At 35.6% G+C, this 24,099-nt stretch overlaps 1 protein-coding gene across 1 annotated transcript in view; it reads left to right on the top strand.

The window, feature by feature from the left end:
• Window positions 1–23,798, top strand: part of CDH10 (cadherin 10) — a 182,677-nt gene extending 158,879 nt beyond the window's left edge. The window contains exons 8-12 of the mRNA XM_077115126.1: window positions 6,319–6,455; window positions 12,779–12,900; window positions 15,982–16,090; window positions 19,313–19,564; window positions 22,826–23,798. Of these exons, the coding sequence (XP_076971241.1) occupies window positions 6,319–6,455; window positions 12,779–12,900; window positions 15,982–16,090; window positions 19,313–19,564; window positions 22,826–23,316 (1,111 nt within the window). The 3' untranslated portion in view covers window positions 23,317–23,798. The remainder of the gene's footprint in view (window positions 1–6,318; window positions 6,456–12,778; window positions 12,901–15,981; window positions 16,091–19,312; window positions 19,565–22,825) is intronic.
• Window positions 23,799–24,099: the final 301 nt, after the last annotated feature.

Here is a 24,099-nt window from a genome sequence, read left to right as displayed (position 1 = left end):
TCCACTTTTCCAATACAACGAAATTACTGTATTTGTAACTTCAGGTTATAAAATAATATGTGACATGAGAGAAGTTTAAGCGATTAAAAAGATATAATTACAATAATGCTGCAATGTGTTTATATTATGATTTTAGAAACTACCCTTAGGATCTCTCTCTCTCTTTCCAACTGTTTCTCTCTCTTTCTCTTATGTCTCGCTGTTTAAAATATATATATATATATATATATATATATATATATATATATATATATATATATATATATATATATATATATATAAGAACTTTCTGGAAATATCAGAGTTATTTCAATTTTATTTTTTATTTTTTCTTTTCTTTCTTATGCCAGCCTCAGTGCATATGAGACATGATAAATACATGAAATGAGAAAGATCAAAAGTTTTCAGAGGCATTTTTTTCTATTTTTCAAGAAGCCCATATATCTGTATTCACTATTCAGCATCAAATGACTCATAATTTTAATCTGTTAATCCACAGTGTATTCTGGTCTTTGCTCATTCCCTAATTCTTTGTAGGCTGATTTTTTTTTTTTCTTTTTACATGGGCAGGCACCGGGAATCAAACCAGGGTCCTTAGGCACGGCAGGCAAGCGTTCTTGCCTGCTGAGCCACCATGGCCTGCCCTATAGGTAGATTTTGCTCGCTCATTGTTCTAGGTAAACCAGTAAGATATGTAATCAAGCCATTGCTATTCTGTCTGGATTCACTTTCCTCTGAAGCCTAAGGATACAGCCACAAATGTAGGAAACCTCTAATTGTATATGTGCGGTTTGGCCCAACCGCTAAACTATTGGGGACCCTCTACTCCTCAGCTTCTCACTGCTCGCTAGACGACGCTGCCGCACGCAGAAAAGGGGCTCGAGCCGGGGGTCTGGGTCCAAGGGGCGCGCGCAGGAGACCTCGCTGCGGGTCCAAAGGACTGGAGGCCGAGTCAATTAAGGCATAAAGCGAGGTAGCTTTATTGTTGGTAGACGCTTATGCCAGGGCCGCCAGAAGCTAAAGACCACGAGGCTTGACGAGCCCTGGATTATATACAGTTTGAGGAGAGGCGGAGTTAGGGCGTGGCCTCCAGGGGAGGGTAGCCAATCACACAGGGAGGACGGATGAGTGACTGTGACCATAGAGATGCTGTTCCTGAGTGTACCCGTAGCAGAGGATGTTGGGTAGGTGGAGGACTAAGGAGAAGGCCAATAGGGTTAGAGAGACAAGGCTGCATCATCACCAGTCGTCGGTGAGGCTTGTAATTCAGAGGCTTAGAAGAACAGGACGTGCCAAAATGGCGAGGGAGGGAGAGAAAGAGACTAAGCCACCAGGCCAAGAATAAAATTATGCCACAATTCCTCTCTTTTTCTTTTTTAAAGAACACACTTGTGTGACAAGTGGCGGGCTTGAACCTTTGCTGGGAGGGGCAGTGATAAGATTCCCCTTGTGTGCAAGGCTCAGGGTTTCAGGGGAAGGGTATGTGCTGAGCCGACCCTTATGCAAATCTCATGTGCCCCAGAAGAGCAGAGGAGGTCTGTTAGAGTGACCCTCTTCTGTGACTACTTTGTGTCGCACCCAGCGGTGCCCATCTGGTGGACCCAGATGCACGTACTCTGGTAACATGCAGCCCCCGTGGGGGAGTGTGAGGAATGTGGGCAGGCGATGACTGTTATAGCCTAGGGGAAGCAGGAGAGACTAGTCCTCCACTGTCCCCGGCCCGAGGGTGATCAGTCCTCAGGCGAGGCTAGGCCTGCGAGTCAAACCTGGGCTTGTCTGCGTTCTTCCACAGAACAGTCCGGACAAGTAGGCTGAGCATAACAGCAGCCAAAACTTGGGCCTCAACTCGAGACCGGCGACAGAGAATGAGCAGCCTAGAAACGAGAAATGTTGAGGAGCAATAATGAGAATTTTATAGGAAAGGTAGTGCTATAAGTTGCGAGGGCGAGCAATGCTAGTTAACTATACCTGCGCTTGCTGCCGGTTGCCTGCATAAGAGAAAGGGTTTAGAGTTGCTAGAGCAAGAAGTTTTTAGGTATGCGGTGAAGATTTAGTCTCGCAAGGTGAGACAGGGCATAGAATGGTTAGCCAGGATAGGAGTAACACAGATTTTAGTGAAGGGGTACCGTCCATTGCAAACAGAGGAGGCAAGTTTACAAGGAGCTTTTACATTTAGAGCAATTAAGTCTCTTTGCTGTTGTACATTGAACACAGCGCTATGCAACAGATGGTTGATATTTTTTGTGTCTCCAAAGCTTGAGAGGTCGTCTGGGTCACGTTAAGGAGAGTTTCCGCAGTGACAGAGGCTTGAGTGAAGGTCACGGCGGCAACAGTACCAGCTGCTGGCGGCGATGGGCTACGTGTCGCGCTGGGCGAGTTGTTACTGGATTCCTTGGACGAGGTCCTAGGGTGCCGTGGGAGTTCGCCGGGTGAGGAGAGAGGTGTCCCTGTCTGGGCGCCACTTGCGGTTTGGCCCAACCGCTAAACTATCGGGGACCCTCTACTCCTCAGCTTCTCACTGCTCGCTAGACGACGCTGCCGCACGCAGAAAAGGGGCTCGAGCCGGGGGTCTGGGTCCAAGGGGCGCGCGCAGGAGACCTCGCTGCGGGTCCAAAGGACTGGAGGCCGAGTCAATTAAGGCATAAAGCGAGGTAGCTTTATTGTTGGTAGACGCTTATGCCAGGGCCGCCAGAAGCTAAAGACCACGAGGCTTGACGAGCCCTGGATTATATACAGTTTGAGGAGAGGCGGAGTTAGGGCGTGGCCTCCAGGGGAGGGTAGCCAATCACACAGGGAGGACGGATGAGTGACTGTGACCATAGAGATGCTGTTCCTGAGTGTACCCGTAGCAGAGGATGTTGGGTAGGTGGAGGACTAAGGAGAAGGCCAATAGGGTTAGAGAGACAAGGCTGCATCATCACTAGTCGCTGGTGAGGCTTGTAATTCAGAGGCTTAGAAGAACCGGACGTGCCAAAATGGCGAGGGAGGGAGAGAAAGAGACTAAGCCACCAGGCCAAGAATAAAATTATGCCACATATATGGAGTGGGACTCCCACTAAATCTGGAGTGGAAAATTCTGTAGTTCTGCCATATCTTCAAGTGAAGCCATAGTGTGTGTGTGTGTGTGTGTGTGTGTGTGTGTGTGTATACGTATATATATATATATATATATTACACATTTTACTTATATAATTTTACATAAATATGCTTTTCCCTATTCTCACAAGCAACATTATACACTGTTGTCCTCAGATTACATATTGTCATTAGAAACCTGTACATGATAACCATTTAGAGTTATCTGTTAGCATTACTTCCTCATAAATGCCTCCTTCCCAATCCATTAATCTTCATCTAAATTGCTTTTTCCTTAGAATTTTACTTTTTCCTTTGAGGCTTTTTAATAGCCAATATACGTGTTTAATTTTCCTCATTAAGTACTTCCCTAGTATTTTTTAGCAGAGTTCTAATTGAATTTAGCAGGCTGTATACTGCGTCATATTTATATATATTTTTAATGAAACATGACGATTTTGAATTATTTTTGAGAATAACTAAATAAAATTTAAGGAAATTTTTAAGTGGTAAAATGAAAGTATTTGTACACACAATGAAATGAATATTGTAAGCTTCTATACATCAGTGGTTATTATATACACACATATTCATTTTGGAGCAAAAAATAAAACATTTAAGTCAGATGCAAATCTAACAATCTATTTATATAAACCCTATGCAAGGGAATGAATGATTTAATGACAGAGTTTATTCCATGAAGTTTGTACACTGTATGTGAACACGATGCAGAAAATGCAAGTGACATTCTTGTATGTTACTCTTTTGATAGATCATGCAGTTAGAAAACAAATATAGTATCAAAAAATAAAGTAGTTTTACTAATGAAATATATTTATGAAATGGATAATACTAGACATGGTATTAACATTTTATACAGGTGGATGCTAATGCAGTAATCAAAGGGACTAATTTAAAATATATGTTCTGGAAATGATTTTAAAAAGAAAAATGAAAGTTAAAATGCAGAATTTTTATATAGAGAATTAGAAAATGAGATTTTATCATGTTTGGAAATGAATTACAATCTTTCTGTGTCTTCAAGACAATGTCACATAATCCTCCTAAGTTTGTCATTACTTTTTTTTTTTTGACATGGGCAGGCTCTGGAAATTGAACCCGGGTCTCCAGCTTGGAAGGCAAGATTCTTGCCACTGAGCCACCATTGCACTGCATTGTGATTACTTTTTAATACTAAACAGCAGGAAATAATTAAGAAAAAGCAGATATAAAATGGAATTTGCAAACAGTGATGTTTGTTAGTGGAGACTATGTATTGATTTAAATATTGGAACTTTAGGTGATATTTCTACAGAAATCTAATATTTTTCAAAATGCCATATAATTCAGTCATTTGCTCTTTCATTACATTTCATAAATATTTATAGATACCATATCAGATATTAGTATTTTTCTCAAAGATCTCAGTCTACTAGGGAAGAAATTTAGTTTGTCATTCAAATTATATTCCTTGAGTGCCTGTTAGATTCCAAGCATGATGTTTGGTGTTTTATTTCCTGTTTGAAATGTGAGATAAAATGAATGTTGAATATATTGTAATAAATGGCAGAGATGAATGGTAGAAGATCTTGAGAAAGGAAAGGAACAGATGTTTTTTTACCTAGGGTAATCATGGGAGACTCCAAAGAGGAGGTAAAATTTATGTTGATCCTCTAAGTAGTAAAAGAATTTTGTTGTGAGATGGAATTTTAAAATTATTCCAGATACAGCAATACAATGTTTTGCTTTATTTGTGAGTGATGCGACATGTAATTTGAAACTAAAACAGAAGTCATGTTATGTTAGTAGATAGGGATAGAACTTATTAAAGAGATTTTTCAATTAGTTGGCTGTTCTATTTAAAGTTGATATAAAATATAAATTTAAGCTAAGCAGCCCTCAAACATAAAATCAGGTCTTAGATATTTCGACATGTTAAAATGTTCTTCTAATTCAATGTACTCAAAACCAGATGCAAGTACCATACATTTCAATGGATTTTGGAAACATTATACAAATTTTGAAACACCAAAAGAGACTAGCATTTTAAAATTATTATTTTGCATTATTACTTTCAAAACACAATTTAAAATAATAGTTTATATATTTTTCCTTAAAATAAATGATAGTAGTTTTTTTACTCATATTGGTCTTGTAGCTTTTGTTTGCTTTGTTTTATTTAGTTTTTAAATTTGGAGTACTAAATAAAGTATGAGAATGATGCTCAGAAATTCAAATATTAAAACATCTAATTATATTCTATAATTAGGATCGAGAAGTGACAGTAACAGAGAAGTGTATGGATACATTAAACCATGTCTGACCACCCCCAAAATAATGGTATTATCCATACTACGTCAACAAAATTGATAGATATGTTAGGTGTTAAAATATTGACTCCCAAAACAATACCTCTGATCAATTGGTAGCGTAGATTTTCATACATTTGCTAACATTTCATTTGATACAGACATATAAAAAGTTCTACTCCCATGTTTTCTATAGTTAAAAGGTTTCCAGTTAAAACTTATATATTCTATTATGGCTCATGTGGTTAAGAAGCTGAAGTTTCTTGTGCGTATCCTACAGTGATTATCATACTATGTAGCTACCAAATGGCATAATAACTTGAGTACCTACTACTACTACTCTGAGGAAACTAATGCAATCCCTGATTTTCTCAGACAGAAAACGTCTTAGGTTCTGGGAATGATCTTTTGCATTTGATCATTGTAGAAATTGGATACATAGACTCGTCAGTAAGGAAGTAAAATCAATCAGTATAGTAAACACATTTTAATGCAAACTATTTTGTAGATAAAATGCATGAAAATCAGTTAAATGTATAAGACAAGAGATAACTTAAATGGCACAAACTTACAGAAGATTAACATCAGAATGAAGAACAAAGTGTCTTTGGAAAGGGGTGTGTGTGCCTGGTGTGTGTGTGTGTGTGATAAATGGATAAAATCATCCACATTCTATCCAGGCCCTATGTTCTTTCTGTAATAGTGATACATGTGCCTTGGCATTTCATTATTATTTTTTTTATTAATTAAAGAAAAAAAGAAATTAACACAACATTTAGAAATCATTCCATTCTACATATGCAATCAGTAATTCTTAACATCATCACATAGATGCATGATCATCATTTCTTAGTACATGCATACCGTGTTCATTATTTTTTGCTACAAGCAATCTATGTACTGCCATGCATTTCTCTTTGTCTTCTATGCTCAGATTTTCCCTGGATCGCCATACAGACCTTGACAGGATCTTTAACATACATTCTGGAAACGGATCTCTTTATACATCAAAGCCACTCGATCGTGAAATTTCTCAATGGCACAATCTTACTGTTATAGCTGCTGAAATCAGTAAGTCACTTTTTTATGAATATAACATTTAAATATATTTTTATGGATTTTATTTTATGTTAAAGAATTTATTCTCAGGGCACACATATATTATTTTAATCCAAGTGTTTAAAAGGCTTCCCAATACTCTTCATTTTTCCCATTAATTTCTATATCAAATGATCCATGGATCTGCATTCAAAATTAACTAATAGAAATGTTATAACATTTAAGCAATGGTGTAAAATGGGTAACTAAAGATATTCTCACTTGTGAAAAAATTAAATACAGTGGGAGGTTAGAAAATACTAAAATGTTTCATGGACACTATCAGTTAGAATCTTTGCAAAATGCTGGGTGTATATTAAATCATTCAATCCTCACAACAAATATATAGGTAGATGTTATTACTTCACTTTTACAGATGAAACCAAGGTACATATTGGTAGTAATAATGCTAACATTGAGCACTACGTATCTGGTATTACATGAAGAAATTCATTACTTTCCTCCTGCTATTATTTCTATTAAGCTCATTTAATAAAGAAGGAACTAAGGCAGTGGGAGTTTTAGTAATTTTCCCAAAGTTACCAAGCTAAAAGTAATCAATGTGGGATATACAGCTATTTATTCAGTTTGTAGGCCCAGGAGTGAACTCTGTACTTTGCAAAATTTCATCCTACTGGGAACTGGCAGAGCCCAGGATTCAGCACGACATCTGTCTAATTGCAAAAGTTTCTGCTTCCAATTAGGGCTCGCTACACAATGTGTGGTGTCAGGTGCAAAATGAAATGGGGGGTCCCTTTTTAATAAATTAAGCATTATTTCCATTTGCTAAAGCTGCCAGAATGCAATGTAACAGAAATGGATTGATATTTACAAAGAGGATTTACTAGATTATAAATTAGCAGTGCTAAGGCCATGCAAATGTCTGAGATAAGGCATCAAGAGGGAGATAGCTTTTTGAGGAAAGACTGCAAGGATTCAGGGTTCCTCTGTCACATGGGAAAGCACCTGGCAATGTCTGTTGGTCCCTCTCTCCTGGGCTCTGGTTTCAAAACGGCTCTCTCAGTTTCTGTGGGTCCTTCTTGTTTCTTCTGAGGTGTTTCCTTTATCTGAGCTCTCTCCAAAATGTCTCTGCCTTCTATCATCTCATAAAGGACCACAGCAAAGGGATTAAGAGCCACCTTGAATGGGCTGGGTCACATCTGCATGGAAACAACCTAAACCAAAGGTTTCACCCACAACAGGTCTGCACCCACAGGGATGGATTTAAAAAAAAAAAAGGCATTTCTGGGGGTTCATAACAGATTCAAATCAGCACAAGAATCATTGGATGTTAACAGCAGAGCATTTAAACAAGTCCAGGACCATGCCAACCTGAAGGCCCTGTGCTCCTGCGCATGTCACATGCCCAAGAAGCCAGCCCTGTCTGTACATGGAAACTTGTCTGTAGTCTGGTCCTGTACTTATGATGTACACGGAGTAGGCCAACTATTGCACTGTTGGAAAAGAAAGCATGAATTGCATACAGAATCACGGTGAAAAACTCTGCCCATAAATTCCAGATCTGAATTTCTAAGCTGAATTCCCCAAAATATATGAAGCTCATGCTATTTGAAATAATTATTCCAATCTTTGCAAGGTGGAATATTGGGGCTGAATCACCAAGTATTTCAGGAGGATGAAGTGGGCTAAGTAAGTGATCAGCAATGAATTCAAATCTTCAAGATGAAGAAATAGAAAAAGCTTGCGCTTAAATCTGACTCTGAAGCACAAGTGAACCCCTCCATCCAATCAATCCAATTTCTCCGTAGTGAGATATAAATGTCTGTACTTTTTAAGGCTAACTGAAGATTTTTGCATTTTTCTTGAAAATAGAATACTTTTATTTCCATGACTGTCTCCATTTCATCACGGTTAGATGTACCCTGCAGAGGCATTTGGGATGACATGATCCGATTTGACTAATCCAGAACAGTGACTGTTTGTGCTGCCTGCTGGATTCAAGATCCTTCTTCAAGCCAAATGAGCTAAGAATTGCATTTTCCATTTCAAGGACTTGGAGAAATTTAACGTCTAAAGCTAGTTGAATTAATTAGGATTCTGTACAAAGTTAGGCCAATTACTTTCTTCTTTTTAAGAACTAAACCTATTTTTTGCCCTTCAATGAAATCAGTCCATAGAGTAAGTGCTGGAAATGCCTACCTGCCAAGCCACAAGCAGTCAGGGTCCCATTATGCTGTTCCAGCATTAAACAGAATGAGGGTGAGAGGGAAGCAGGATGTGGGCAATTGTTTTCACTGGATTTTAAACATCGGTTTTGTCATGTGTCACACATACACTCTCTGAGCAGGGCAGAACGATGTATACGTGTACTTTTTACTAATGTGTTTCTAATCCTGCCTCTAACAGTTTAATTCTACATCCCATAGCAATATATCACATCACATGGCAAGTAGCAATCCAGGTAATTATTTAGTGCACTATACCATGGAATGATTTCTCATTTAGTTCTGTAAAAATAAGATTTTAGGATACCATGTGAAGAATAAAAATCTAAACTTAAGGTTATAACTGATGACCTGATAAATTTAGAATTGTAGAGTGTAGTAGAAACCAAGCATCTCTCCTAACAATTTTCTGAAAAAAAATTAACGATTATCATTTCAGTGAATTTGGAGGACAGTGAGCACTATTTATAAATGGAAGAATTTATTATCTAGATGCCCTACCTTATGGGTAAAAATTCTTGCTGTAAGCAGGTAGAAGAACTGCGTCTTTCTAAGTCCAGAGGTTTCTAGAAGGCTATTTAAAATTTTCTCTTTTCAGAGGTATAGAAAAGCCTGCAGATACATAGGCATGCTTTGACCTCAAGGCATACATTTTAAAATCGCTTTTGCTGATGCAGTCTTGCTACAATAGAGTTTCTCTGATGATGCTGCGGGAGACTCAGGTGGTAAAGATATGCCAGCTACTCTTCAGTATGATGCTTCCTTGGAATGCTTTATACTTCTATTTATACATAAGCTGCAACATCTGCTAACAAAGAGATTAACGTGAGCAGTGGTTTTTGAGTATGACTCCAGGCCTGGTGCTTTACAAAGCGAATCTATCCTTGTGGATTTAGCTCTTGAATTGAAGAGCCCTGAGATATTTGTGAAGAGGCTAGAGATTCTCCATATTATGCTGGGAAAAAAAGAGCTGACAAGACAAACTTTTAGGCATGAAACTTGTCTGTCTCTCTAGGCTTCTGTTTGTAGTTGGAAAGTGAATTGCTACTCACAAAAGAGATATTAATATATCCAGACTATGCTGAAAGAAAATATTTTGCATATACCCAATAACTATATAAGCAGGTTAAAAGAAAATAAGGAAGAAGCAGTTTGCTCAACTTCTGTTCCAACCCAGCTCTTGATGGCTTGGGTCAGCACAGCCCCAAGAGCAAAGGACAAGGTAGGGACAGAGCCAGACACAAGTTTTATTAGGGTTTAGGACCATGAGATTGTCATGTTGGCAGCCATTCAGAAGTCAGTGCTCCGCAAGCGCGGAGGTGCAGAGGGCAACTTATAAGGGTTTAGGACAAGGGCATTCTGTAGGTATGACAACAGAGTGCTAGCAGGGTCTAATGACGCAGGGGGTTGGAGATTTGTTTACGACACCCTCTGTACATTCTTTCCCTCCCTGAGGAGGTCTGCTGACATATAACTTCTGTCTGGGTCAAGTAAGTGGCTACATGCAGCACCTTGCTCTCCATATGGAGGTGGAGCCTGGGTCCTGGGTCTCCACAACCTCCTTCCCAGTTTCTCCAAAGCAATAAGTAACTTCAGGAGGTTAAAACTTTGTTTGTAAATGAGTATGTTGCCTTTGGGTCACAGGGAATAGTCTAGGAATAGGGAAGGGAGGAAAATAGGAGTATAGCATGGTTCTCTTTATTCCTCTCTCTACTTCTTCCAAAATGCACCCCATTTTGTTCAGACCTTAACCTGAACTGTACTTTAAGCTAGTTAACTGGATTTTAACTTGTGTGGATGCTTTGTATGGAGAAAGCATAACCTAAGTAATGGAAGGTCGACAAAAGAAAGTGATAATGAAGAGGATAACAGCAACAACAAACACATACTGAGTGCTTATTATCAAACATCCTGTGACAAGATCTTTTCAGCATTAACCTAATTTTTCAACTAATTCTACAGGAATGGCAGTTATATTCTGTGCATATAACTCTTGAATAAACTGAGGTACTAGAGAGCTGGACTAAACTGGCCTGTCACACAACGAATGAGCGATGGACTAGGTCTTCAAAGCAGCTCTCTATGGACTCTTAACTACCCTACATGATATGAAGGCAACTGTTAGTGAATGAACACACGATTAAAATTTCTGAAAATAGAATATCTAAGGGTTAAGAAGACCTGGAGGAAAATTTGAGAGGAGTATTGAAGGGCAGATTTTTCAATTTTCTCTTGAAAAAGGGAAAGGAAAGTAAACACATGCACTCCAAATGTATTTAGAATTCTGTCTGCTTTCCTTTAAACTATTTCAGTCTTGTAAATGTTCCTGCTGACTCATCAGTCCAGCACATTATTTTTTAAAAGTGCTGATTCCATTATTTTAGTATCACTGAAATTCCATAGGAAAAAGAGGAAAATAAAGTATTTTGAGTAGTTCTATACTTCCAGCTTGTACATGATGAGAATTATTACACTTACATCTTATTGTCCCAAGAGCTATGAAAAGTACCACCCAATGAATCGGCTTAAACAACAAGAATTTTTCTCATGGTTTCCAAGGCTGGAAGGCTGGCTTCTTCCTGGGTTGGTAGCTTCTGGTTGGTCAGCAATCCTTAGCTGTCCATGGCTGTCCAGTCACATGGATGTGTCCTCTCCTTCCTCTTCATGCTAGGTTCCCACTCACTTCTGTTTCTGCTCCTCCACGAGGCTTTCACTGTACATAAACCCTCCATGAGAGGACTAAGGCACAAACTCATATAATTGGGCCACACTTCACTAAAAATAACTGCTTCAAAAGATCCTTTTTACAATGAGTTCACACCCACAACAATCGTAGTAAGAGTAAGAGTATGTTTTTTTCCTGGGGTATGTAATTCAATATGCCTCACCTTAAACCAAAACAACATTTCATAAATATAAGTAAGTCAGATAAATTTTGCAAGAGTCAATGTTATTACTCATAGCCCATGTGGGTAGAGACCATTTAATAGATTGCCATTGTCCCTTGGCTCATCTACTTTTTTATTTGTTTGTTTAGCTAATTATTTCTTTTTCCTTTTTTATTGCTGTTCAGCTTGATTTGCCAAAGTCTACACAGAAGTTGGACTATTTCCAAATATTGAAATATTGACATCATGGAGGCTGATAACTATAAACTGAGTTTAACAAAATACTCTCAGTTAGTGTTTCTTTCTGACATAATATTCTCCAGAAGTGCCTGGAAAAATTGATAATGGAGATAATGCAATTATGATTAATAAAATACGATACGCTAGGCAAACAAACTAAGGAGACATTTTTATCTTTAAATGCTATTTCCAAATCAAAACTATTCTTTATGTTCATCTTCTCATGTGAAAATGTCGAGCTTCTTGATTTTGGCATTGGTAATCACAACGAGAAAAAAATCAGGATTGTTGTACCATCTGCTACTATTGAGAAAATTTGGGGAGAGTAAATCACTATACACAATCTCATCTGTATTGCTGAAATGGTTCCAGCAGTAACAACATTTAATGAAAAAATTGAAACCTTAAGTATCATTGTCCATTGTCCATGCAATTTGTAAAATCAGGAGACATATAATAAAATTTCTAAAGGGATATATTTGAGAGTAGCTGTTGGAATACATTTTAGGAATAAAAGTAGTCAAACTGATGATTGCAATATACCAACTACCAGTTAGGAGTTAGTTACTTTAAGCAAGTTACTAATTCATTTAAAATTGTACTTCTTCATCTGAAAAACATGTAGCAAGATATTATGATAAAAGATTAAATGAGATGAGGATGCATGCTAGGGGTTTAATAAATATCCTTTCTTGTTTTATGAGGATACAAATATAATATGAACTCAATTACACTGGGTTGTGTTTTTAAAAAGATTTTCCAAAATAATAATAGTACTCCAGAGCCCAGTAATAATTGAATTCATGACTACTTAATTAGGCTCTATAGTAGTTTCCTTTATTGTATTTGCTCATTATGTTTGCAGAATGAACATAATGCATATTTATATTTGAGGACTTAATATCCATAAGATACCTACACAGATTAAATCTGGTGCACACTTGTTTCTTCCTGAACAAACTGTTCCTTTTCTTCTTTGTAGACAACCCCAAAGAGACCACTCGTGTGGCTGTTTTTGTGAGAATTTTAGATGTCAATGACAATGCCCCTGAGTTTGCTGTGTTCTATGATACTTTTGTATGTGAAAATGCCAGACCAGGACAGGTGAGTACCTGTAAGATTGACAGCAAGGGATAATTTTAATTGCTTTTTGGATATTTTCTTTTCTAGTCTTGAAAGGAAAAAGTGAACAAAGATAAAAGCACTTATATTTTGCTCCAGTAATATTATCAAAATATTGTACTGATGTTTTTGATTTGAAAATATTTTAAGTCACAGTGCAAAGGTTTCATATTTCCTTTGGAAAATTCCAACATTACAAGTTTTTCCCTGCCCTAAAAGGTAAGGTGTGAGAAAAAAATAATAACTTTGTGAATGTTCGAAAACAAAAATAAAGAAACCAACAAAACCTGCTACCATCAGATGAATATTGATATCTGCTAGAGAGATGCGAAAAGAAAATTGGGGAAAACACAGAGACAAGTACATGAGATCAGTGAAATATTTCATCAATACTACAATTTATGTAAGCATGATCTCGAAGCAGAGAATGAGAATTTGCTCCTTACACATATACATTGTATTTCATCATTGCAGCAACACAAAAAAATATTGAATGACTTAGTTTTAGTCATTCAATATTTTTCCTACATCAGCTTTGTTATAAAACTCCTGAAGTCTTTTCTTCAGTGAGCTTATTTTGTTGTTTGAAAATCTTGAGCGTATGAGGCTGAAAGAATTGCTCTTAATTGGTTTGAGTGCTATCTTCACAGAATGAAGCTGCATGTCATAAATAATAATTGGGAGTCAAATGTATTTTATCAAAAAAAGAGAATCCATCGTGAAACTACATTGTGTTTTGACATCATTTGATACTCTTTATAAACATCAGTCATTGTTACATTTTTATGCAAATTACATGGTGGAATAACTCAAGTTCCTCCTTCCAGAAATTCTAATAGGAATTCAGTGGCATATCTATTGTTTGAAACGGTAAAATTGCTTCAATTGGATTCACTGTTTTTTTGAAAATGCTATGGAAGTGTTTAATTTGGCTTATTTAAATGACTTAGCTGCTTCCAACGTACTTTTAATGAAATAGTGCATGCCCTAAAAATCCCATTTCAAATAGCCCTCTGCTTGGCAGGCGCAGCATGATGTAAGTGAAAGCCTTTTCTCTAAGAGATAAATTACCCACTCTGCTGCTGCCGCACACATTACTCCCTCTATGGTTATTCTATTTTCAAAGGATATTTTTCTGAGCATTTTAATTACTATAAATATTAATTTATAAATGTATTCAAAATATACAAAATAAAGGTTGTGTTTTCCATATGCCTTTTTCTTTTTTAACTGGACCTGGCTCAGTAACCTCTCCACTCTTATAAGACTTTTTAAAAATGCCAACAAAGACGATTTAATAAAAATTTCAGTATCCTGTTTTTTTTTTTTTGTTTGTTTGTTTTTTTTAACATGGGCAGGCATGGGGAATCAAACCCAGATCTCCAGCATGGCAGGTGGGAACACTGCCACTGAGCCACCATTGCCCGCCCATGCAGTATCTTATTTTCACAAGTTGCTAAGAAGTACATGGTCAATAATTTTTTTTCTAACGGGCTGGATATATGATAGCCTATTATTTTTAATAAGATTGGTTTGATAGGTGTCATTTTGGTCTCATAAGCTTAAAGATGCTTTTACTGAAACTAAGCTGTGATACAAACAATGATGGAATTACAAGTTATCACATCCTGGCTAGGAACATCAAAGTGGTCACTTGATTATATCATTAGTTCATTTGTTAACTCTGCCTTTCCTCATCATAGGGAAGTGGGATACAAGCACTTCTTGGCTTGCTTTAGTCCATTTATAGAGTATTTCCTTCCACCCAATACTCCTATGAACTTAGTACTCTTTAAGACTTAGTAACACTTAGAACAACAAGGAAAATGAGTCCATTCATTTGGTGTGTGGAACAAATGAGAATACAAAAATAAAATTAATTGCCCACCCCTTCCTCCTTTCCATTCCCTGATCTTAGCTATTTCCTGAACTACTGGTGGAGGATCTGCCCTCTTGAGAAGGATCTGACTCTTTGTACCTGATCTAGGCTACTTGAATTCCCATCTTTCCCATCACAGAAAATATCAGGGGACCCTGAGTAAAGGTCAATGAGAAGGCAGGCTGTTTTCCTTTTCTTCCATTTGCCCACTCTCAGGCCACACTACTGCAGCCAATAAACTATAGTTCAATAATTTTTTCACCATTATGGGAAGAAATTGGTATTTCAATTTCTTATATCAATATCCAAATGACGTTAAATTGAATTAATAGTGTAAAAAATGGAGTCCTTTTAATAAAATATAAATTTGACAATTTATACAGGCATAAATACACATATTTAACAACTTCTGAAGCTTTTTGGTAAAATTAAAATGTCCAGTAAGCTGTATCATAAATATATAGTAGTTGATATAAATATCATATCATATTTATTAGTTTATACTATGTTCAAAGCAATTAGTCTGATCATATAAACATGTTCAATGTTCTGCTTAGTTACCACATAGCTTCTTACATTATATCTTACTTTAAAATAAATTAAAAAGTTGATTCTCATAAAATGCTTATTCTTCCATACTTTGCATATGATGAATGTAAAAAGGTATGACAATTTTAACGACAGTGCAAATGAATTGAACTATTTGCTAAAGTGGGTAATGATGTTTAAGACTTTTCCTAAGAAGTAATGTACAAAACCTACCTTCTTAGAAAATTTTTCACTTTACTTTCAGAAGAGGAAACCCATGATCAAAATAATATCCTAAATTTTCCCTAGCTTAAACAACCTCTTCCAGATTCGTGTTTAAATGTGTATGGAATAAGCCACTCAGTTCAGATGTTATATTTAAATTGGTAAAAACAAATAACATTACCAATTTTGAAAGAAAGGGGACTATTCAGGTATGTCCTTGCAACAGCCAAGAGTGAGAACAAGAGTGAGAGATAGATAGATTCTATTAATCATAAAAATGATGGATGAAATCAAGGATACATGCAAAAGGAACAAAATCAGCTGCCTTTAAAAGAATTGTAAACAGAATGAGAAAGTTTAAAAATAACATATCATAAAGCAGATCATACTCGTGGAAGTTTAATGAACATGTATTTTTCTCTTTTCTGCAGTTAATACAGACTGTAAGTGCTATAGACAAGGATGATCCTTTAGGTGGACAGAAATTTTTTTTCAGTTTAGCTGCTGTCAATCCAAACTTCACCGTACAGGACAATGAAGGTAAATTTTAGAGCATGTTCATTATGACTCTAAGGTGACATTAACAGGAAATTTCCCAATCACTATATACATGACTCATAGTAAATTTTAATTTCATCAAATATTTAATGAAATATTATGGTAATGCCTTCTGTATCCTACTTTGAGATGTTTACAAGCATTACCCACTTGAATTAAAAAAAAAACATATATAGATGTGGAAAGAAGACTCTTTGTGGGTGCTAAAGGGTACAGGTCACTTCAAAAGATTAAGAAGACTGGAATCAGTTGATATATTAAAATAGAATGGGATGCTTGAAAATAGAGCAGAGTGAGACTCGTGTGACAACTCAGATGTGTTTTAGCAACAGCAGATTCACCAAAGCCAAGAAGTCATTGAGAAAGCGTGAAAAAAAAAAGCATAGACGCCATTTTAGCCTGTGAGGAGAGGCACTGAAAAAGCATAGTTGTGAGAGCATTATACAAATTGTCCTGTGTAATACATGAATACTTCCATGGTGCCTCTGAAATGAAAGAATACTGAAATTATACTTCTTATACTCATAAAAACCAAAAGCACATTCTAGGGGAAATAAAGTGAAATTATTTACTGTTTTTAAATAAGTTTAATAGCTTTATTTCTGGTAAAGATATATCATAATTATCTTAGTGTAAAGAAGGTGTTTTATGAGATCTTTCCTTTACTTGATAAGCTTATGCAAAACTAATTATATAAGCTAGTTTTCATTAAGCAAGCATACTTGTTTTAGAATGATGACTGTGGATATAAGTATTTTTTTTTAATTAACCTATTAACCACTTTAGTTTATTTATAATATCTTTGTAACAGTTTATGATATGTGTTGGCAGAGCCCAGCTGTTATATCACCATTTGGTGGCTTCCAGAAAATATTTTAAAGTACTGAAATCTAATTAAATGAGCTAATATTCAAGATACTTTTTTCTAGTAGAAAACCTGTACAGACCAAAGGTAGTACACTCATTAGTAGCATCATTTTTTACTAAACCTTGAATTTCTGAAGTATTTATGTTGCTCTGGACACCTAAAAAGTATTGCATTTGGAAAAATTAGCTAGATATGGTTGGCAAATACAATGGGGCTCCTAGTTACATTTAAAGTATAGAAATTGCCATCTTGTAATTTTATTTTGCTGAATCTGGCAACCTTAAACATAGAACTTACTCTGGAGCCACCCTTAGTATTGACTTGATACATGGATTTTACAAGTTGTATTTTTTATTTGTTTTATTTTCACGTTAAACTGAACCTTGGGTTCCAACAAGCTACCTCTCAATTAAAAAAAAAATGATTAAGACTTTGAAATAGTATGTCTGAGCACATTTCATAGTTACTGGGGAAATAACTCGAGGCTGACTTTAATTACTTGCCAATGAATTGTGTATTATTTTTGTATATTAGGAAGATTTCCTGATCTTCTATAAGTTATGCAAAACAAGGGTTCAAGCTCAAATGAATGTAGACCCAAACTTCTCCCTAAATAACATATCATTAAAATCTGGTAGGATATTTCATTAATCCTATGTAAATTCACTTTTTTTTTCTCCTATTGGATGGATTTTTAAAGGAGTTCCAACAACACAGACATCACCTTAATATTGTTCTTTTTAAGATACCCTCCTGTGTTCTCCTACGAGTCCATCCTCAAAGTCTTAAATCCTATTTTTCTAATTTCCTGCTTATGTGATACCACACTTTGAGCTTTTCCTTCTTAATATTCCTCACCTTTCTGTAATTTATAGGTGTGAAGCTTTATTATATGATGAATTTCTGAATGTTTAATTAAAAATTTGGATCAGAATTGGTGAGTTTAGGGTAAAAGTTCATTTGATTCTGTGATATATCAAAGCTGTTGTAGGCAAAATGAAGATTAAAATTAAAAATTATAACTGGACAAGAAGATTCTAAAAAGTACCTACATGTCAATAATAGTACATCATACTAGGTTTGAGAATGCAAGATCTGCATCACAATACTTCTTGGAAGATAGGTCAATATTTCAAAATTATCAGGGCTACATTCTATATCTCAAATATGCTTATGTACATTTGCTATTTTGCTAATGTACATTTCCAGTTCTTAAGGTTTTGAAATTTAACAACTCACCTACATAGTTGGTTGACATATTAGAATTTAATCTCTCACTATTGATTTAAGAAGTGAGTGGTCTATATTCAACCAGTATTTCTGCAAGAAGTTCTCACCTTGTTTTCTGGGCCATTTTTGTTGTTGTTGTTTGGCTTCTTTGTTTGATTAAACAATCCTATGGGACATTGTATATGCATTTATTGTGTTGTCTAACCAAGAAAAAGTGCACTGTACAAACAGAAAGGATGGGAAACTGTCATAAATAACAACATTAATTATAGTTTTTTTTTTTTTTTATCGGTTAAGGGGCCAGAATAAGTTTTTGTTGTTGCTGTTTGTTTTTTTTTAATCCCACCACCTATATTTCAGGATATTGGGTGAGTTATCAGGTCCTGGAAATACTTGGTAACAATATACTAAACAACAGGATGCTATTAAATCCCTACTGTTTTCTTGAGACTCTACTACATACTCTACAGGAGTCCTCTCAGGTCTTCCACCAACTTTGAGCCTTATATAACTTTATTAATTTTAGTCAGTGGAAACAATTCAGAAATATTAAGTAACTTGCTCACTGTTGTTAAAGTTTTGGGATTCTTAAAGATTTTTGCCTGCTTTGTGGAATTTAAAAATGGAACAGTGTTTAAAATTTTCCCAATTATATTTTCTCTCAGGGATATTGAATTTATATGTTCCTGTGTGTGCATGTATATAGGCACATATATTTGTAAATAAAAACATTTAACATGATGTTTTTTTTTCTTGGTATGCAAAATGCTTCTGTTTTCTGAAAATTCTGGAAAACAAAATTTGATTATCTATGTTATCTCCAGAAATGATTCACTTCTCAAAGTTTACCACTTTTGAAATTATTGGGGAATTCTTTGAAAACCTAATATCCTAATAAAAATAATAACCTAATATAAACCTACCTTCTTAGATTCCCCAATCTATCAACTTTCTGTCTATATTCTAATTGCATTGTGTGTACTTTATGGGAATTTGTATATCAGTGTTATGTAAACAAATATTCATTTCACATCTCAAACCATGATTATCAGGATGAGAGAAATTTACTGTCCAAATCATTTGTACTATGTGGAATTTCATTTTAGATAACACTGCCAGGATTTTAACGAGAAAAAATGGATTCAATCGGCACGAAATAAGTACCTACCTGCTGCCCGTGGTGATCTCAGATAATGACTATCCAATTCAGAGCAGCACAGGCACACTCACCATCCGAGTGTGTGCCTGTGACGGCCAGGGCAACATGCAGTCTTGCAGCGCCGAAGCTCTGCTCCTCCCCGCAGGCCTCAGCACAGGGGCTTTGATCGCCATTCTCCTGTGCATCATCATTCTGCTGGGTAAGTAATGCAGACGGGAGGGAAACTTGGTTCTTTTGTAGATCCGCAAAATGTTGCTTTTAAAATATCTCCCCCCAAACGAGCCCCAAGTTTGAAGACAGAAATAAATTAATTGCGGCATTTCTTACCCCATTAAAATATTTTTATCCTAGGAATAGAGTGTCTGTAAATAAAACAGTAAAGAAAGAAAGAAAAATATTTTATCCTATTGGAAAATATAGAAATATATATATATATATATTGGTGGTAGTATTAGTGATGGGACTTCATTTCACCTACAGGGACATAGCATTCATTCAAATGTGAATCAATATATGAAAAGCAAATATCTATCGTTTGTTAAAATAAAGCAAATAAATAAATGAAAAGGCATGAGAGGGAAACCTAGAATGGCTTTTTTTAGGAGCTTGGGAAATTGAGAGACAGAGAATTGCAATTATTTTTAGCTCTCCCAGATATTCTCATAGAATTAAGATTTTCTACAATGTGGATACTATGAATAAGGAAAGAGGTTTCAATGGCCAGTGCCCAGATTATTTTATAGTTGGCCCATTATTTCTTTCCTTAAAAATGTAGCTGCATAGTTTATGGCCCTGTATCTTTTGAATCATATGCCAGTCTCCTATTCAGCAGTATAGGAGCTGGAGAAGTTGTAGCATTGGAGTCAGGTCTCAACCACTAAGTTTTCAGTAGCAGAGCTGAATAAGAATAGCAGAAACCAGAACTAAAAACAAGAAAAAGAATACAAGGTTAACTTTGTGATTTTTGTTAGAATGGCATTGCAAAGACTTGCCTTGGTTATAGAATAATCTCCCTCCAGCACACCTGTACTCGTATTTGCAAAATTTTCACATTGGAAAAAAAGTTTAGCCATCATTTCAAATTTGAAAATAGTAATTGCAATAATTAATTGTAGAAACCTTTCAAGATTATGAATCAAAACCAAGTTTTTATATAAAATTAGGACCTGTCAAAATGAAGTATACCTTAAAAATGCTTCATTATTCTCTGTCATTCAGTTATATGTATCTTATCTATGAAAGAAGCATTTCCACTTTTTCTCATTTTGTTGAGCATATATATATATATAATCTCTGCTTTTAAATAACTGAAGGGTATACAGTCATTCCAGATAATCCACTAAATGTACAAAGTGATCAATCCTGTATTAGGTTTACACATAGCTCAGGAAATGAAAATGTGCTACATTCTAAAATAGACTATATATGCTATGTATACATGTGTGTGTGTGTATATATATATATATATATATATATATATATCATGCGATTATGGAATATGAGGCTTAACAGACTTCTCTATATAAAACAAAAATAATGAATTTGATTTCATTTAATAGAACATGTGATCACAAAATTGTTTAATATTTATTGGCTTATCATTAATACAATAATTGCATTGAGCAAAGCAAATAAAAGTGTTTTAAACTAAGTAAATCTATGCTTGTACATATGAATGGCATAGATGTATATGTATCTTTGGGGTTTAAGGTATATACCCAAATTCATTCCAAAAATGTTTTAAAGTCTCCAGTACCAATAATATTAATAACAGCAGAATTTTTGTTTTACTGAATGCTTATGTGCCTAATTGTGCAGTTAGTACTTTGCCATGCAAAAACTTATTTCATTTCACAAAAAAATTGTCTGAAGCGTGTAGAATTATTATCTTCATTTTATAAATGATGCAACTCAAAGTTCAAAATATTTCCAGTCACACAGTTTCTGAGTGGTTGAATCAAGACACCTTTCTGTAAGTCATAGCGTATACAATTTCCTAGTGGAATCTAAAGTTTATTTCCACTATTTTTTTTTATGCTCATGCCTAGATGGAGGCCTTGAGATCTTATATTTTTATTGAAATGTTAGCATGTCCTTTACCTGTTTTTCTTGTCCTCCAAACAGTGATACTTGATTTCATAGCTTGAAACAAATTGCTTTTTAAACATCTTTGAACTAAAAATCAGATTACATTTACTCTCTACTAAATTATTGCTATCAATATTCCTCTGAGGCTTATTAAAAAGAAGTTGTACCTGAAGTTTGAAGCAGTAAACAAATTTGGACTTTGAAGCTAATTTTAGGATGTTTTCATTATCCTCAGTATTAGGAGATTTTTTTTACCTGTAAAATCTTTTGGTTGATGATAAATAATCTGTGGTTTAAAATCCATCATAGTTTCCTGTGTATATGCGAAAATATGAATTAAGTCAAAATAACTGTTATATTTTCTCAAAAACTGGTTGAATAAGCAGTTTTCCTCACTTTGAAGATCAAAATATTTATGCCTCATAAAATTTGTTTTCCCTTATCTTGCCCCAGCTAACCGAATTCACATCTGTTTTTGCAAATCATCATTTTAAAGAATCATGACCCAAATGTTTGGGGATAATGAGGGTGGGAAGCTCTAATGCGATGAGAGAATTTGATATTCATTTTCACCTATTATTTATATTATTATGTTTATTAATACTACTATTAATTGTTATCATGATAGAGGGACATGTCTTTATGATGGAAAATTCTATGTGTTAATCTATATTTGTATAAAGGCACATGTAACAGAGATTCATACATGTTTGTGAGCTAATTCAGTGCAGTGGTTTGAATACACTCTGTCTTGCATCATAATCAGTAGGATTGTTCCTGCTTTTATTTTGAGCAGAATGTCCTGTAGATCCGTTTTTCAAAAGCACACAAGTTTCACTCAGTGAAATATTTAACCATCATCTTATCTAGCAAATGTTTTTGGTCTCAGGTAAGCCATGGAAAACTTCATAAAATTCTAAACTAGTGTAATGTCTAAAAAACTCGGTCATTTTTTCTAGTGATGAAGATCTTATTTTAATAAAGAAAAGCTATATAAATCCATCACCAAGCTATTTAATAGTAACAGAAACCCCGTATCTTGTGAAGTGTGTTGCTTTTCAGTATTGTATAAAATTTGTGAAAATGAGCTAGTATTTTCGTCCTTTTTAAATTGTCTTATCTGAAACTATAGTCAACCGGCGTATGTCAGTATTTAAAACAAAAGCTGAAACACGTCTCTAAGATCAGGAGTCATCCTGAAATGTTCCTAGATCTCTCCAATATGTGCCCCGAAAGAAAACTGTCAGAAGTGCAAGATAAAATGTAACTGTCAAGGAAAAAATGAAGTTAAAGCCCTTTACAGTGCTTGCACCCACTTTATGTAGTGTTTTTAAACGGTCCTCTAATGTGTCTCCTTTTCTTTTTTTTCAAGTTATAGTAGTACTGTTTGCAGCGCTGAAAAGGCAGCGCAAAAAAGAGCCTCTGATCTTGTCTAAAGAAGACATCAGAGATAACATCGTGAGCTATAATGATGAAGGTGGCGGAGAGGAGGACACCCAGGCCTTTGATATCGGCACTCTGAGGAACCCTGCGGCTGTCGAGGAGAAGAAGCTCCGGCGAGATATTATCCCGGAGACTTTATTTATACCGCGGAGGACACCAACGGCGCCGGACAATACGGACGTCCGGGATTTCATTAACGAAAGGCTAAAAGAGCACGACCTTGACCCCACTGCCCCCCCATACGACTCACTTGCAACCTACGCCTACGAAGGAAATGATTCCATAGCGGAATCTCTGAGTTCTTTAGAATCAGGGACTACGGAAGGAGACCAAAACTATGATTACCTCCGCGAATGGGGCCCTCGGTTTAATAAGCTGGCGGAGATGTACGGGGGTGGGGAAAGCGACAAAGACTCTTAACGTAGGATTCCTGTCCTGTGCAAAAGGAGGTAACTTTACCCACACTGTCTCCGCTTCACAGTATTTGATATTCAGAAGACTTTTCCTGCCACTCAGCACAATTTTTCCCCGTTTACTTTTTCATTTGTTCATTAATTACATTAATTCTTTCCTGTAGGATGTCTCACGGAATATATACGACCTTTTATTTAATCACTTCCAAGAGCCAAAGCTATGGGAAATTCAGTATTGTCCACCTTAGTAAATAAAAGATAATTTCAGAAACACGAATGGGGATAGTGCTCCTTTAAGCGACCTCACAAACAAGCCGCTTCTGTTAGATACATGCCCTGCCCTTGCAAATGAAGCTTTTAAAAGGTGAAGAAAAATTTAAAGATATATCCTGTTCTGTACATTAAATTAAAAAAAAATGTACATGTGGTGTTAGTAGGTGTGATATGCAACCTGGTATACAAACGTTTGTGCAATTTCGTTTCATCAAATTCTATCTGCTAATGTTTTATATTTATATTTTTGTATTTATTTTTAAGAAAATAAACCAGTTTTTACAACTACTTTGTCTCCAGCTTCTTCTTTTTTTTCCCCCCTAGGAAGATAAAGCTTCTCCATTAACTAAATATCGTGGTACAAAAAGTACATTGACTTCAGGTAACATACCAAGCCATTGTAATTAGCACTGACAGCTCTAATCAATTTAGGAAGGTTTAAATAAGAATCCTTTCTCCACTGATGCGTTATACCGTGATCTGTGAAAAACTCTTCATATTAAAAGTAATAGTCATT

Source organism: Tamandua tetradactyla, chromosome 9 (genome assembly GCF_023851605.1).
Source record: "Tamandua tetradactyla isolate mTamTet1 chromosome 9, mTamTet1.pri, whole genome shotgun sequence".
NCBI lineage: Eukaryota > Metazoa > Chordata > Mammalia > Pilosa > Myrmecophagidae > Tamandua > Tamandua tetradactyla.
Note: the sequence above shows the minus strand (reverse complement) of the source record. Positions and strands in the feature narration are given on the sequence as shown.